At 42.0% G+C, this 13390-nt stretch overlaps 1 protein-coding gene across 1 annotated transcript in view; it reads right to left on the bottom strand.

The window, feature by feature from the left end:
- LOC145230011 (uncharacterized) overlaps positions 1-13390 on the bottom strand; it is a 64912-nt gene that overhangs the window by 2289 nt on the left and 49233 nt on the right. The window contains exons 6-7 of the mRNA XM_080095362.1: positions 830-1278; positions 249-665 (exon numbers count right to left, since the gene is read on the bottom strand). Of these exons, the coding sequence (XP_079951488.1) occupies positions 249-665; positions 830-1076 (664 nt within the window). The 5' untranslated portion in view covers positions 1077-1278. The remainder of the gene's footprint in view (positions 1-248; positions 666-829; positions 1279-13390) is intronic.

Below are 13390 nucleotides of genomic sequence, written 5' to 3'. Positions count from 1 at the left end.
ACGCGCGCGCACAACGCACACACACACACTGCCGCGCCACAGTAAAACGAACTGTAGAGTTCAACTTGTTTACGACTAAATGGTGCGCACATTTTTCTGCAGGTGACCTACTTTGTAACGGAAACACCAATAAATGCAACTTTTCCTAATCGCACTTAACGCAACCCAACAGCACAACACTACAGTACAAACTATATTGCTACTGCGAAACAAGGTCAAAAAACAAAATATATAGAACAAGTACTTACTGTTAACAGAAGCGTGCTTGGAGGTGTTGATTGCACGGGCGATATTGGACATGAACGAGGTCTGTGGTTCCTCGTTCAACGCCGACACGTAGAGCACCAAGTCGATACGACGGTTCGCTTCGACAATTCGGTGATAACGCTTTTTGATAGTTTCCTTGGACATCAGCAGCACACAAGGAATGCATTTTGCTGGGATGCGGCCTTCAAGGATATATCGAAGGATGAGAACTGCGTGGTCTTCGTCGTTGATGTTTTCGAAGCCCATTGCGTCCCAGAAGACGACCTTGCCCCCTGCTTTCTTATTGTGGTACATAACACATTCGTCAAGCAGGTGGTTACGGCCGGGACAGTAGCGAGCCCGGTCTTTCCATTCTTGCGTGAGCGACATATTCATCGAATTAATAAGTGATGATTTGCCTGCACAGAACAAAAGGCATCATTAAAAATCCGCCTTAAAACAGCTAGCAAAACTGTGCATAGCTATAGATTTAACCAGGCTTAAAAAAACACATTGCACAGATAATACTGCAGTTTAAGGACACACTTGGCATTTAGATTACTTTGCTAAAAATTCAAGTTACCTGCTCCTCGGGCCCCAATAACCAGCACGTTGAGGTTGGTGTTGAGGTGACTGAAGCAATTTCGGATAAGTTTTCTGCTTCGTTCATTCATGTCACCAGAGTTGCGCGGTCTTTTCACAGTCGAACTTATGCCGGCTGGGTGTCGAACACGTTCAGACACATCGTTATGATTGCAGTCCAGCTCTTGCTTGCCGGCTGTCAATTGATTCTGGATTAAAGTAGCGGTGCTGGTTGATTGTGGTGCCATCGCTGTATAATTGTATCTTCGCTTTACTGATGTTTCATCACATGCACAGAGAAATCTCTTGCTGAATTAATAGCTTGCAGCTCAGTACGAATCCAAGTTCGGAATGCCGGTCGACAGAGCAAGCGCTGGCATTTCAAGCTGTCGGCCGCTGCGGCGTAAACAAGCTTAAAAAAACGTTTCGGCACAGCAAGCCACACGTAACCTGCGAAGAGAAAAAGGCAACTCATTGGTGGGCACGACCATCCGCGCGCGCGGGGTGTTTCAACAAAAGACCGTTCAAACACACAACAAGATTTACAAAATTTTCATTTTTTCTTACAGCGTACCATATTGAGTTTATAATTTTACCCAAATTACGCCAAAAAATACACATTATATAGAAGTAAAGGTTTTGGGGGACTTGAAATACAGCTAAGCACCCCTTTGGGCGCGACCACCGAACAGGCTTTGGGCAATAACAGGCCCGGTTGCGAAATCTCCGTTTGTTCTTACAGGGAGAAAAAAGCGAAGGGTTATCGAACAATTAGAGGAAGCTGAGCGTGACGGCGCGGAGCAATGAAAGAGAATAAGAAGCTGCTCCGAATCAACGGAGAAGTAAGAGCGGAGCCCGATGGTAATTCTCTCAAACTTGCAGAGAAGATTTACCGGCATCCAGCATCAATAGTCGAGGGCTGTGGGCTTATTTTGGGAAGTAAAGCGTTCTTTGTTACAGCCCCACCGCCTTTGGCGTTGCGCTGCCAATCTTATGCTGTGCTAAATCGAACCGGGCTTCGACACACTGGCTTGGCTCCATTATTGCGCAATGTGTTTTACATACAACTGGTCCCCAAGGCCCAACCTTATGCAACGTCAAATTTAATATCACGCTGTGCTTTCGCAATTCACTGACGCAGTGGTTTTGGACAGTGTGCGTCAGCAAGTCAGTTGTTGCTGCGGTGCGTTTTCCACGAATGTATATGCATTGTTGCAGTCAGCACGTTTGTTAACGGTCATAAACTGTTTAGCACTTTAGAAAAAGCGCCCGAAGGCCGATCAGCACACTAGCCAATTACCGCTTACAAATTGACCAGCAACGACAGTTCTTCAGAACTCCAATCAAAACATCGGTTTACTAAACACAATAGTTGCCCTGGCGACTTGTTGAAGCTATCAAATACCTATTACGAAATGGTTGGAAACAGTCTGTCAGGGAAATGGCGCAAGAAATGAAACAGCTGCAATAGACGGGCAGGTTGAGGCTTGCCTAGCTGGGCATCAAAACCAAAATTACATCACCTTGCAAAAGGGCTAGTTAGACTCACACGCGTTAAGCGAAATGTTGGCTTTACAATGTCATGAAATTGACACTAAATTTAGTCAAATTACATCATCTAAAGGGGGCTTTGGTGGATTTATTGTTTTTGCACATTTGTTGTTTAGGCACGTCACGGTAACAACTCTTGAATAGACAACTGGTATTTGGCAACCTATCTTGCGCAAGAGGGAAGCTCGGCCCTTGTACGCTCTGAACGAGCCTTAAAAGGCTACATATTACATCACAGGCAAAAAGAAAACACAATAGCGGTGACGCTTCAGTCTTGAGCGTCTATTGTTTTCAGTCGAGGTCAAAACAGCTAGAACGTTCGTTAACGATTTGCTAATTTATGACGTGTCCATGAAACCGGCTTTGACGTGTTGGTACGTGGGCTGTCAATCAATTCAGTTTTTCACAAAACATGTGCACTAAAGTAAGATAATCTACAGATCTGCCGACTAAAATAGGAAATTTAGATTACACTTGCTGCAAACTTTGATTTGGGTTAATGCAGGGCAATATATGATTTAGGCTAGGGACAAAGTGGAAACGATTTTCTTGTCTGACGCCCGTAACAACATAATTGGCGAGACGGTCGTTGTCCCGAAACCAAAATTGCGCAACACACGCCTTTCTGTGGACAGATTTCAAAAGAGCAGCACTAGCACATGAAAAACGTTTCAAAAACGGCCGGTTTTACCCTCAAGGGCTCCTTTTGCTATTCATATAATGCCATGGTACTTTAGTTCTAAGGATCACGGTACATCGAATAGGGTTATTTAGGGTTGCGTTTGGGACTGTCAAAAGCACTAAATCGCACTGAGAGCAAGAGGAGAGCGATATCGACCAATCAGAGGCCGAACCGGCGTTATCGACGCCTAATCGCCGGCTTAGTGGACTCGCAACAACGTGCGTCGTCGTGAAAATAAGCGACTTGGTGCTTGGGTGACACGCTGTACGCCTGTACAAGGGAGATCAACACCTAACTGAACACATATACTATACAGTTATGTGATAGAGGATATTACACCTAAACGTTCATGGTCCAAAATGCGTACGTTTCAACTTTGAACTCCATACAACACGAGTTTACTGTTTAGCTTTGGCAACAGAATAACCACATTTTCATCATGTCAAAACTAAGGTCTGTGTGAAAAGTTTTTAGCATGTGTGAACAAATAGGTAACGAAGTAAGTTACCATTAATTTGTATAAACGTACAAAAACATACGTACAGGCTGTAAAAAGGTTGAAGCCGCCTTAAACTACCAACGCCCAGCACGCTTCGTGGCTATGTACGCGTTTTCACGCATCGCATTGTTTAGCGACCAAAACGCCGGCCGGCATACGTCTAAAATGTCGCAACTCAGGTCAGTTGCGAAACTCGTCGATGACGCGGCCGGCGTTATTGCGAAACAAAGAACGAACAGCTGACGTTGCTACGGGCAACCGGGGAGCCGCACCAATCCGTGGAGGGCTTAACGAACGTTCGAGAGACCTTATTAAAACGCCGGGTGCACAACCAAAAAAATGTTCGGTTGTTTCTTTTTTGTTTTACCCTCGTGACGTCAAACGCCACGTCATTTTTCGACAAGATTTTGAGGATGTTGCGTTAGACTACCAGTGGCAGGTCGTTTGAATACAGGTGCAACGGGTTGTCCCTGTTTGCGTCATTTTGTTGAAGCGGAGCGCATGTGCCACATACATCACAAAATTAATTAAAAACTGTTGTGACGAAACAAACAAGAAATTACGTAACAATGGTTTTCCCTGTTTCATAACAATTACAGGTGCACTCTATTATTATCCCTGTTGCATAACTGACCAGACAAATATAGTTCGCTTTCAAACAGCTTCGACAAAAACTGGTCCAAATAGAATATTCTCAATTTTAATCAAAACCGATTTGAGAGTACATTTCTGCCATCTTATCATGGTACAAAACAAATCAATAAAATGGCCTCGAAAAATCGAAAAAAATAAATAAACAAATAGGCCTGTACATGTTGCATTGTGCTTATTGAAGTTAAGAGCAATAGGAATGACAGAAGATGTGTCAAAATGTAATGTTTTTTTACAAATACATTGGGTTGTCTGTTTTTTTTTTGCCAAAAATCAGCATAGAATATAACTGAAATGTTGAAAAGAATAAAGCATTCAACGAAAACTTCAACTTCATACAACTGTCGTTTTGTGCAAATTTCCCAGCTTTCCATGAACCACCGGGAAACGAGCCGAGTCGCACGTACACGATAAACGTGGTTTTACATTAAAAAACCTAAGTAACCGCAAATGGCTGTTTGATACTCAACTAAAGGCTTGTTATGTAGTTGAACTTTGCGCCCAGTTATGTCGAGACTGCAAATAATTCAGTTTGAATATGTGACAACCTGCATATGCTAGTGAACTCATGTTGTGGATGGGAAAGGTTACATACACAAGCCCATGAAGTGGTTGAAAGCTCATTTGCTTACTTTTATTTGAGTATCGAAAGAGTATCAATCAGTAAACTGTTACAGCTATAGCAAAAGGTCTAACACCTCCCCAAAAATCCCCAATTTAGTGACTTTACAAACTGGAATTCTTTAGCTGTTTAAATTTTTATCATCTGAACAAATTTTTCACGGTGATGTTAGAAAAACGTGCTCGTGAACCCGTTTTTTGTGACATGTGCAACGACTTTTACCAGCGCTCTGTATCAGCAAAATCCTGATTAAAGTCTTCAGAAACTCGTGTTATTCATGTGTAATATATATTTTTTATTCATATTTTTATCGTAACTAGATTTTTTACGTTGGTGTTAGCAAAGCGTGCTCGTGAGACATGTGCAACTACTTGGTCACGTATACGTTTGTGGAATTCCGATGCTAAGATAATTACACAAGCGCCAACTTCGTTTATCACGTCCACCAAACATCCTCGTCCGGTACCGACTCCTTGAATGTTGCGCAACATTGTACGTGACGCCATCGCTCTGTCGCTGGGAAACCGGATCACCAAGTCCGAGATGAAGCACACGTAGTCATGTGGTTATTACGTCACTAGCGGTGACGAAGTTATTGCGCAAAGGTGAAAAAGTTCAGTGGGCGTTTACTCAGCAAATATATGCGCAGTTGGTGGAACACAACTCGTCGCATGACCGCAAAAGCAAACAGTTATGCGATTTTTAGGACACAACATGCAAATGTTTACGGCTTTATGGGCGTTTCTGCTGCAGGAGAAAATCAAAAAACCGCTGCAACTCAAATAAATGTCCCGTGAGTTTAAATTTAACGAGCTTGTTTCAACATGAGGTGCATTTGGAAAGAGATTTTCAGCCTTATTCGTTTTTGTTTACCCTTTTTACAGTACATCACACTTTATTACCCAGTGAAAAAAGCACGAATTTACCAGTAGCTTGCCAAATACGAGCTGTTTGATAGATTTTTTAGACATCCAAGAGGAATTGCGCCCTTGATTACTGCATTCAAAGATACCCGGCGCCATATGTGGCATATATGACCTTACGCTGATTTCACACACCTTGATTTGCGCATCAGCTATATATCAGAGACACAGAACAATGAAAACTTACGCATCTTTAGTTTCAAACACGCCAAACGCACTTAATCAAGCTATAAAGCTGACATCCCTGTCGCCTTTGATACCTCTTGTACATATCATTCGCTACTAGATTTAAAGATTTTGCCAGTTAAGTTAAGGTATAATTTTGATTGATAAGCTTGTGTATTAGAAACAGTCTATATAGGGTAACTTTCAAAAGTCCAAAGCAACTGTAACGCACTCTTAAATGGACCACACACGTACAAGGCCCAACTAACAAAAACACAGCGGTTTGCGGCCGTGAACTGCTAGCCTTTATCTGCTACCTGGGTGGTTGTTTTGACTTTACAAGGGACAAGTACAGTTTTAGCAGAATAAGTTGTGTGATACACAGCTGTTACAAAATTATATCAATCGTATGTGACTACATTTCCAGTTAAAGTTGAGAGGAGTATACTGTTTTCTTACGTCACTATGCCTTTGGTTTGCTTTCGAAAACACGACAATAAAACATCTGCTCCGAACAAAATGCCGAAAAATGTATTTATCAAGCAGGGTTATCATATATCATAATAGTTTACACCAGCATATTGGCCACCTAATCTAAGGGGAGAATTCAACGAGCAACATTAGATGTGTATTGATTTTTGGCATTGTCGTGGTCAACAAGACTGGTGCAGTTTCTGAGTGAATATTTGCGAATATGAAAAGAAAACCTCAAGACCTATTGATCGCTAGCGCACTGACATCGATTAGATTAATAAACGCCGGCCCAATTGACAGTTATATCAAGGGCAAGACGATGCCGGAATGAATAATGAATACCTCTGTGGCTTGGCAGACATCTCTTCGAAACCGGGAACCGAGAGAACGCGACGCTATTGCGCAACAAAGGATTCGGACGTCGAGACGCGAAAACCCCGGTCCGTGTGTTTCGCAAGTTACGTCGAGGCGATTTCGAAATACTAGCGTTTCGCAATACATCGGCATGCATTTGAGGCGAAACAGGGCTTCCACGAGTCCCAATTTTGCCTGGAAACTTGCTTGTGGGCATGTTAAGCGTCGTACGCGAATCGAACGCGTGCGTAATATACGGAGAAACGCATTTTCTGTCAACCAAAAGCTATATTGGTGTTAGTAAGTGCGTCGGAATTATGAGTAAAAATCACGCTCTTAATTGGAAGCAAAAATAGTCATCGAAATACAAAAATATGTTTATAAATGCGGAAAATCCGCCGTATATGTATGATTTCTACTGTCATTGATGGAAAGTGCCGGAGACATATATATGTTTGCCTTGTAACAGGCCCGGAGACTGATTGAAAGTTAAATAGTTTAGACCCAATAGCTGTCTAGTCAGTCGGTTTCCCAATAGGTTACACGACTGCATAGGTCGTCAAAGGGAAATAAATTACGCGATGTGTTTGCATTTCAGGGGGAAGCTTAAGCCATAAAAACATGAATGCAAATTTGTTGCGACACAATACACCGAACAATATAATCGTAAGTAAAACGAGTGGAAAACCTGAACATAAAGTCAATATATTTATGTTGGTATATCGTTGATTCGTAAAACCGTGCATACAGAAATCGTCCTAAACCAAGGCCCGCTCATTACAGACGATTCCAGTTGCAGAAAATATTGTCGATTCGTGTGTGCTTGAGCATGTGTTGTGTGACGTCATAAGGCTGATGACGTTTCGTTATGTGACGCAACATGTATGACATAGCTTTAATATGATCACCCAGTCAAAACAAGGTAAACGAAACAAAAACAACGGCTTTCTACTATCATGGCCATCTTTACGACTGGTAACTGATCAGCAGTATCGTGTTGTGTCCTTTTTAGGTTCCTTTTTTAGTCATTCACGACCGTAAAAACCACTTCGACAACCGACACGGCGACCTGAACAAGCAAAAACACGCAAGCTCCAAACGCCCCGAGATTGAACCCGATAACTCTGTAGCACACAGAACGAAACGAAGTCAAACAAGACGATTTGCATGCAACAAAATCAATGTAGCGAGATAGTAGGGTGCCGTGGGACGCAAATGGGAGCTGGAAAACACGAAAATCAATAGAATCAATGCGGCATCGGAAAAGAATAATAAGCTTAGAGTTCCAGGTTTGTAATTAGACGAACTGATGAAAAACTGATGAGCTAAAATTCGAACCCGTACAGCCTTGTAAGTAAGTTTTTGGGGTGTTATGTCTGTTTTCTAGATAGCTAGCTTGTTCATTTGGGTAACTTTGTTCATTCAAAACCACTTTGGGAGTTATTTTAAATTTGTGTCATTCATTAGAAACTGTTATCTTTGTTCCAATTTGTTGGTATGTTTGGGTAACATTGTTCAATTTTGGTCGTTACTTCGTTTATGTTATGGTGCTTGATTTTTGTGTACTTTGGCTGCTAGTTATGTAATCAACGGGCATAAATTCCACATAAAAGAGAAAATCCTCTCGCAGCCGCGTTTGACAAAAACAAATTCGACATATCCAACATGAAGGAACGATCGATAACCAAGTTAAGAGGCGCAGAAAAGCCTCGGTCTTTCACGGAAGAAATCAATGCATTTTAACAAGCACCGGTGACAAAGTTGTTTTTGAACTGGAGGATTATTTTAAGCGCGACTCTTATACACAAGCATGTCGAATTTTAATCTATATTAAGCCAGCCGGTCGCTTTTTGTGGGCCAAAAGCGAACAAAAATAAACTTTATTTTCGCACGGCACTGTGATGTAGATAAGATGTGCAGCAATTGAGGCGCAGCGGCTCAAAACGAAACCACCACTGCTAATTGGGCGCCATACAAAAACTTGAAGGCACCAGGCTGACTTAACGTGGGTCTTGGTCGGACCATAGACGCTGAAGCGCCTTTCCATTATTCATATAAGCCGCGTTCCAGTTGAACTCATCTCGTCGAGGTAGGACTCGCTCGGGGCCCAAAACAGCGCCGTGTTTAACCGCAAAGAAACCGACAACAGGGGTTCGACCTTTCCAGTTCAAGGCTGTAGAGAGGCAAAATTGTTCAACGCTGGCTGGTGGAAAGCAGACACCGTGTCTACTGAGGGACTAGCACCACTACAGCTAGTTCTGTCCCGGCTGTAAACCTCAGTTTAGGTCTTGTATTGGAACAGCACCACTAAAGCTGTAAACCTCATTTAAGGCTTTGTATAGTTAACTGTGGTAAAGTAGTATTACCAGGGTAATGTAACGAGTATTTTTACAAGCATTGTACACAGCCTTACAAAATGGTTTGATCAAGAATCAACTTGCCAAAAAAAAATCTACAGATCCATTCTTTTTGTAAGGGTTTTTGATGGCCAATTTGTTGTTTCCTTTAGGCTATGTTTTCAATGCATGCTGCAACAAAGGCAGCATCTGACGCCTGATGATGTTAGCTCGGAATGACGTATACCACGCGTTGCCCTGATGACAAAGTGCTGACCGATTTCTCTGATTCTTATTCACCCAGCAACGTGAGTCCCTTGCAACAAGCTTACCAAGAGACAAACATCGATTCATTACGTCACAATGAAACATTGATGCTTCTACCATTAACTAACATAACAACAGCTGACTAAAAGCCAGCGGGTTGAGTAATAGCATTTATCGAGCGTTTTAAATGGTGGAAATCCTGTTGCAGAAGCAAACAATGCAATCCCCCAAGTCGAGTAGCCATACAATGCATCAAAGTCATGTTGTTTTGTAGACTACAGTCATACAACGGCTTGTAATGACAGTGTAGCTGCAGGAAGTTAAACTCTGATCCAACGATTGTGTGCAAAGCGTTTGGGCAGATATTGCCGGCTTGATATTTGTTTTGGTGTGGTTACGTAGCTATCTTGAAGCAATGCATACCCAGCCAAATGCTTGGCACATAAATTACTTAAATAGGAAACTCAACAAATTGGGTACAAGATTTTTGAAACGTCCCAAATGGTAACACTTCTTTGGAAAACGGCTTAAAACGTTTTTGCCAGTCACCAGGGCGCTGACGCCAAACCCGAAAACACCGGTTTTCGCTGTAGCGACGAGGGTTCGCGCGAGAGAGAGGGTGGGCTAGCGATCAGCTGATCGACACATGTGCCGTCATCAATAATGCACGAGTCGGCGTTTGTCACGTCACAATGGCTTTTCCGGCGTTTGCACCGCTGCTGCTGCAGACGGTTGCTAATGACGCGTACGTATGAGGCATATCTCAAAAAACGAAAAACAACTTAGCCAGTCATGTGAAAATCTTTGCAGGCAACAAACATAAATCATGGGCCATTTCCAACGCTGGTACACCACATTCAAATCTATTTTATCGTTATGCAGCGCAACAGCACAGTTTTGACGATAACGGCGTTACAAAACAACATGGGAGTTGATGTAACCACCACTTCGACAACACTGTGAGCTGGTGGAGTTGCGTTGTAACATTTCTCAGCGAGCAACGACTAACCGCTATGACCGAGTTCCCACAGAACATTGCAAGTTATCACCAATAACTTCACCTACATTTGCTTGCAAAAGGTTCAGCTGTAAGAAAAATACATGGCCGTGTGCTGATCTCTCGTGACATTTTTTCTTAAAATCGAAAAGTCGTTGTAACAAATTGTGGTCGTTCAACTCAGGAATGCTTACATAACATTGGATCTTTACGTACGTATTGTCAGCTGAAAAATGACGGAAAAAAAATTAGCTTCATTATGCATGCTGGTAGAAGCTATTAATAATTTTCGGGGGTGGGATTTAAAATTGCAAAAGGACCACAACGCAGTATTTTTCTCTGTCAGTACAGTTTGTTTAAATTCACGATTTTTATGCATCAACAGGAATAGCACACTGCTTTATAAAGCATTTTCCAAAACAAGACCGAAAATGCACACCAGAAACTTAAAAACGTCATACTGTATTTAAACAAAATGATATTTTTAAAAATGTAAGCCATATTACGTGCTGTACAAAGTTCAACTCATCAAAGCCACTTAAGGAGCGCCTGGCAAGCAGTGTGTGTCATAACGTTTGCAAGTACGAAGTCCAGTTTGGTTATTAAAACAAAACTGCATCGACAACAGCACCGGTTTGAACAGTTTGCTAAGGAGGCGGACCTAGTTGATTTTACAGCCCTGTGGTTTGCGCTTTAAACGTACACAGAATGCTTCCGTGCTTAGCCAGCATTGCAGCGGCTTTTCCACACCAAGGAGCACGCTCCATAAACCTGAACGCCGGGCAATTTCGTGCTCAGCTATTGATTGACAGGGCGATGAAGGCCTTTAAATAAGACACAGGCTTCCTGATTTGCTGCGGGCCACGCACAGTTCCTACTGCATTGTCAAACTGGATCAGCAGTTCTTTAACTTTTTAAGCTGGCAAAAATCTTATGTATCACTTCTTTAGCCGGCTACATATTTTTGAATCAAATATGTTTTGGTTTTGCAAACTAAGGACACAAAAAATGGTTTCAAGAAATTATTTACAACTTTTATGTAAAATGGTTATATTGCAAACAAATACTATCAAAATAAACTTCAAACACTGTGATTACAAGCAATTGTTTGCACGGTACTTTCATGTCAAAAACGCAAAAAAGGGTTCAAAAAATTAATTGACACTGTAATGTTATAACTGAGAATGCTTGTTGTTAGCTGATAAGACCAAAAAAGGCTTATAGCATTATAGTTCGCCCTCAAGCCTTAAAACGTAGGATGGGAATTGAACACTGCATGGACAAAATGTACACTAGAATTTAAACACTGCATGGACAAAATGTACACATTCGATGTACACTAGCAATCTCCCGTCGCAAACTAGTGTGCTTAAAATAAGGTTTGAAGATCATGGGTATTACTGGACAGGGCTAGGGATTGTCAGATAAGTCTGTGTGATACATTATTTATGCACAATGGTGGTTACACGCCCAGCCGGAAGCAGACTTAAAATAAAAGTTAATCTGTCACTAACGTGGACACACCACATAAAAATAGGACTTAATAAGACGTATAAAAGTTCCATTAGTGAGTATGGGTAGATTAAACACTATAACAGGGCGTTTCAAAAATCCATGTCACCGTTATTTAGTAAATGACACCTGAACACCCACACTGCCACGTCTATGTAAGTGGTCAAAAGCCCACACATTATCAGGTAGGTATTGCAACATACTTGAAGTGGTGTAGCAGCCATTAGTATCACTGTACAGTTTTGCCCCTGAAGCACAAAGGACAGTACGTCGAAATGGTGGGACAGATTGATAGATATCTTTTGCATGGCTAGAAGGATCTGATACGGAGAAAATTATAACACAACAGCCAACTAAGCCACGTCAAACCTGCAGGGTTACCATGCTAGCCGTTGCGCAACACAGTGCCGTTATGATTTCATTTACAAAAACAAATTAGTCAGCGGGCGTCCGCCGGTCAGACCGCTGATTGGCTGAGAGCGTCACGTGAGCCGGGTACACACACTCTGCACGCGCCTTTGTCTAAGTGAACGCGTGGCAAACTGTTGCGCAATTCTGAGCCGGGCTGCTAGGCAAATTCATGATACTGTTGATGCTGTGCATGTAAGGGTGCTTACCAGCTGATACGCATGTCGCCGTGTGTTATGTATTGGCCTATTAGTCACGGCAAGTCATATCTTTCTGTTTGTGGTTTTTCGGCGAATTTAAAACGAACTGAGGACGTTTCAACAGCTGATATCATTACGTTGCTGCAGTGTCCTGCTGCAAACAGATTGCTGTGACCAAAAAGACACAAACAAAGAAAGTAAATTCGTTTAGGCATAACACATTAGCCAAGACGCAGCCGGGTAGCATAAACACTCAATACGCCCGCTTGCACAATGTAAAATACAACTAGTCAATCCTTCAAGAACCATTTATAACAGTTACCGGAGAAACACACCTAGATGGCAAATGTTTGTTTAATTAAATGCACAAAGTTATTTGAAGGGAATTTACTGTAGAGGTACACAGGTCACTTTACAGAAAGTGTCACCACAATATCACCTACAAAATCTATAGAATCCAATACAACCACTGGTGTAGAAGCAACTCCCTGTTTAAATAAGCCCAGAAAAGTCACTAACGCATAGCGGGAGTTGTTCATTAAAGTCAAGTAGGCAACAGTGGTGCTATTTTCAGCATTGCCGGTCGATCGCAATAAAAACAGCGAAGAATTAATCTCGGAAAATGCGACGACTGGGCCGTAATAAAATCAACCGATTGGTTCACATATTGACCGAACACCCAACAAAAGCAAATTTGCATGCGAAGTAAATGGCCACAAAAGGTTTATAACAGCTCTACTGGGTACAGCAAAGCATTTGAAATAAGTGATGTCAAATTGCTTTTCCTGTTCATTGGGATCTGACACAGTCCTAATTTAAATACCCAATGACTATAAACAGCCAATATACTCTGCAGCGCTGCGAGTGGCAGTTTTGAGACCATTTCAAACAGGTTGGTTAGAACTTTGAAATTTTAAGATT

This window comes from Phallusia mammillata, chromosome 5, assembly GCF_965637545.1.
Source record: "Phallusia mammillata chromosome 5, kaPhaMamm4.hap1.1, whole genome shotgun sequence".
NCBI classification, from domain to species: domain Eukaryota; kingdom Metazoa; phylum Chordata; class Ascidiacea; order Phlebobranchia; family Ascidiidae; genus Phallusia; species Phallusia mammillata.
The sequence above is the reverse complement of the archived record's forward strand: the minus strand, read 5'-3'. Positions and strand labels throughout refer to the sequence as shown.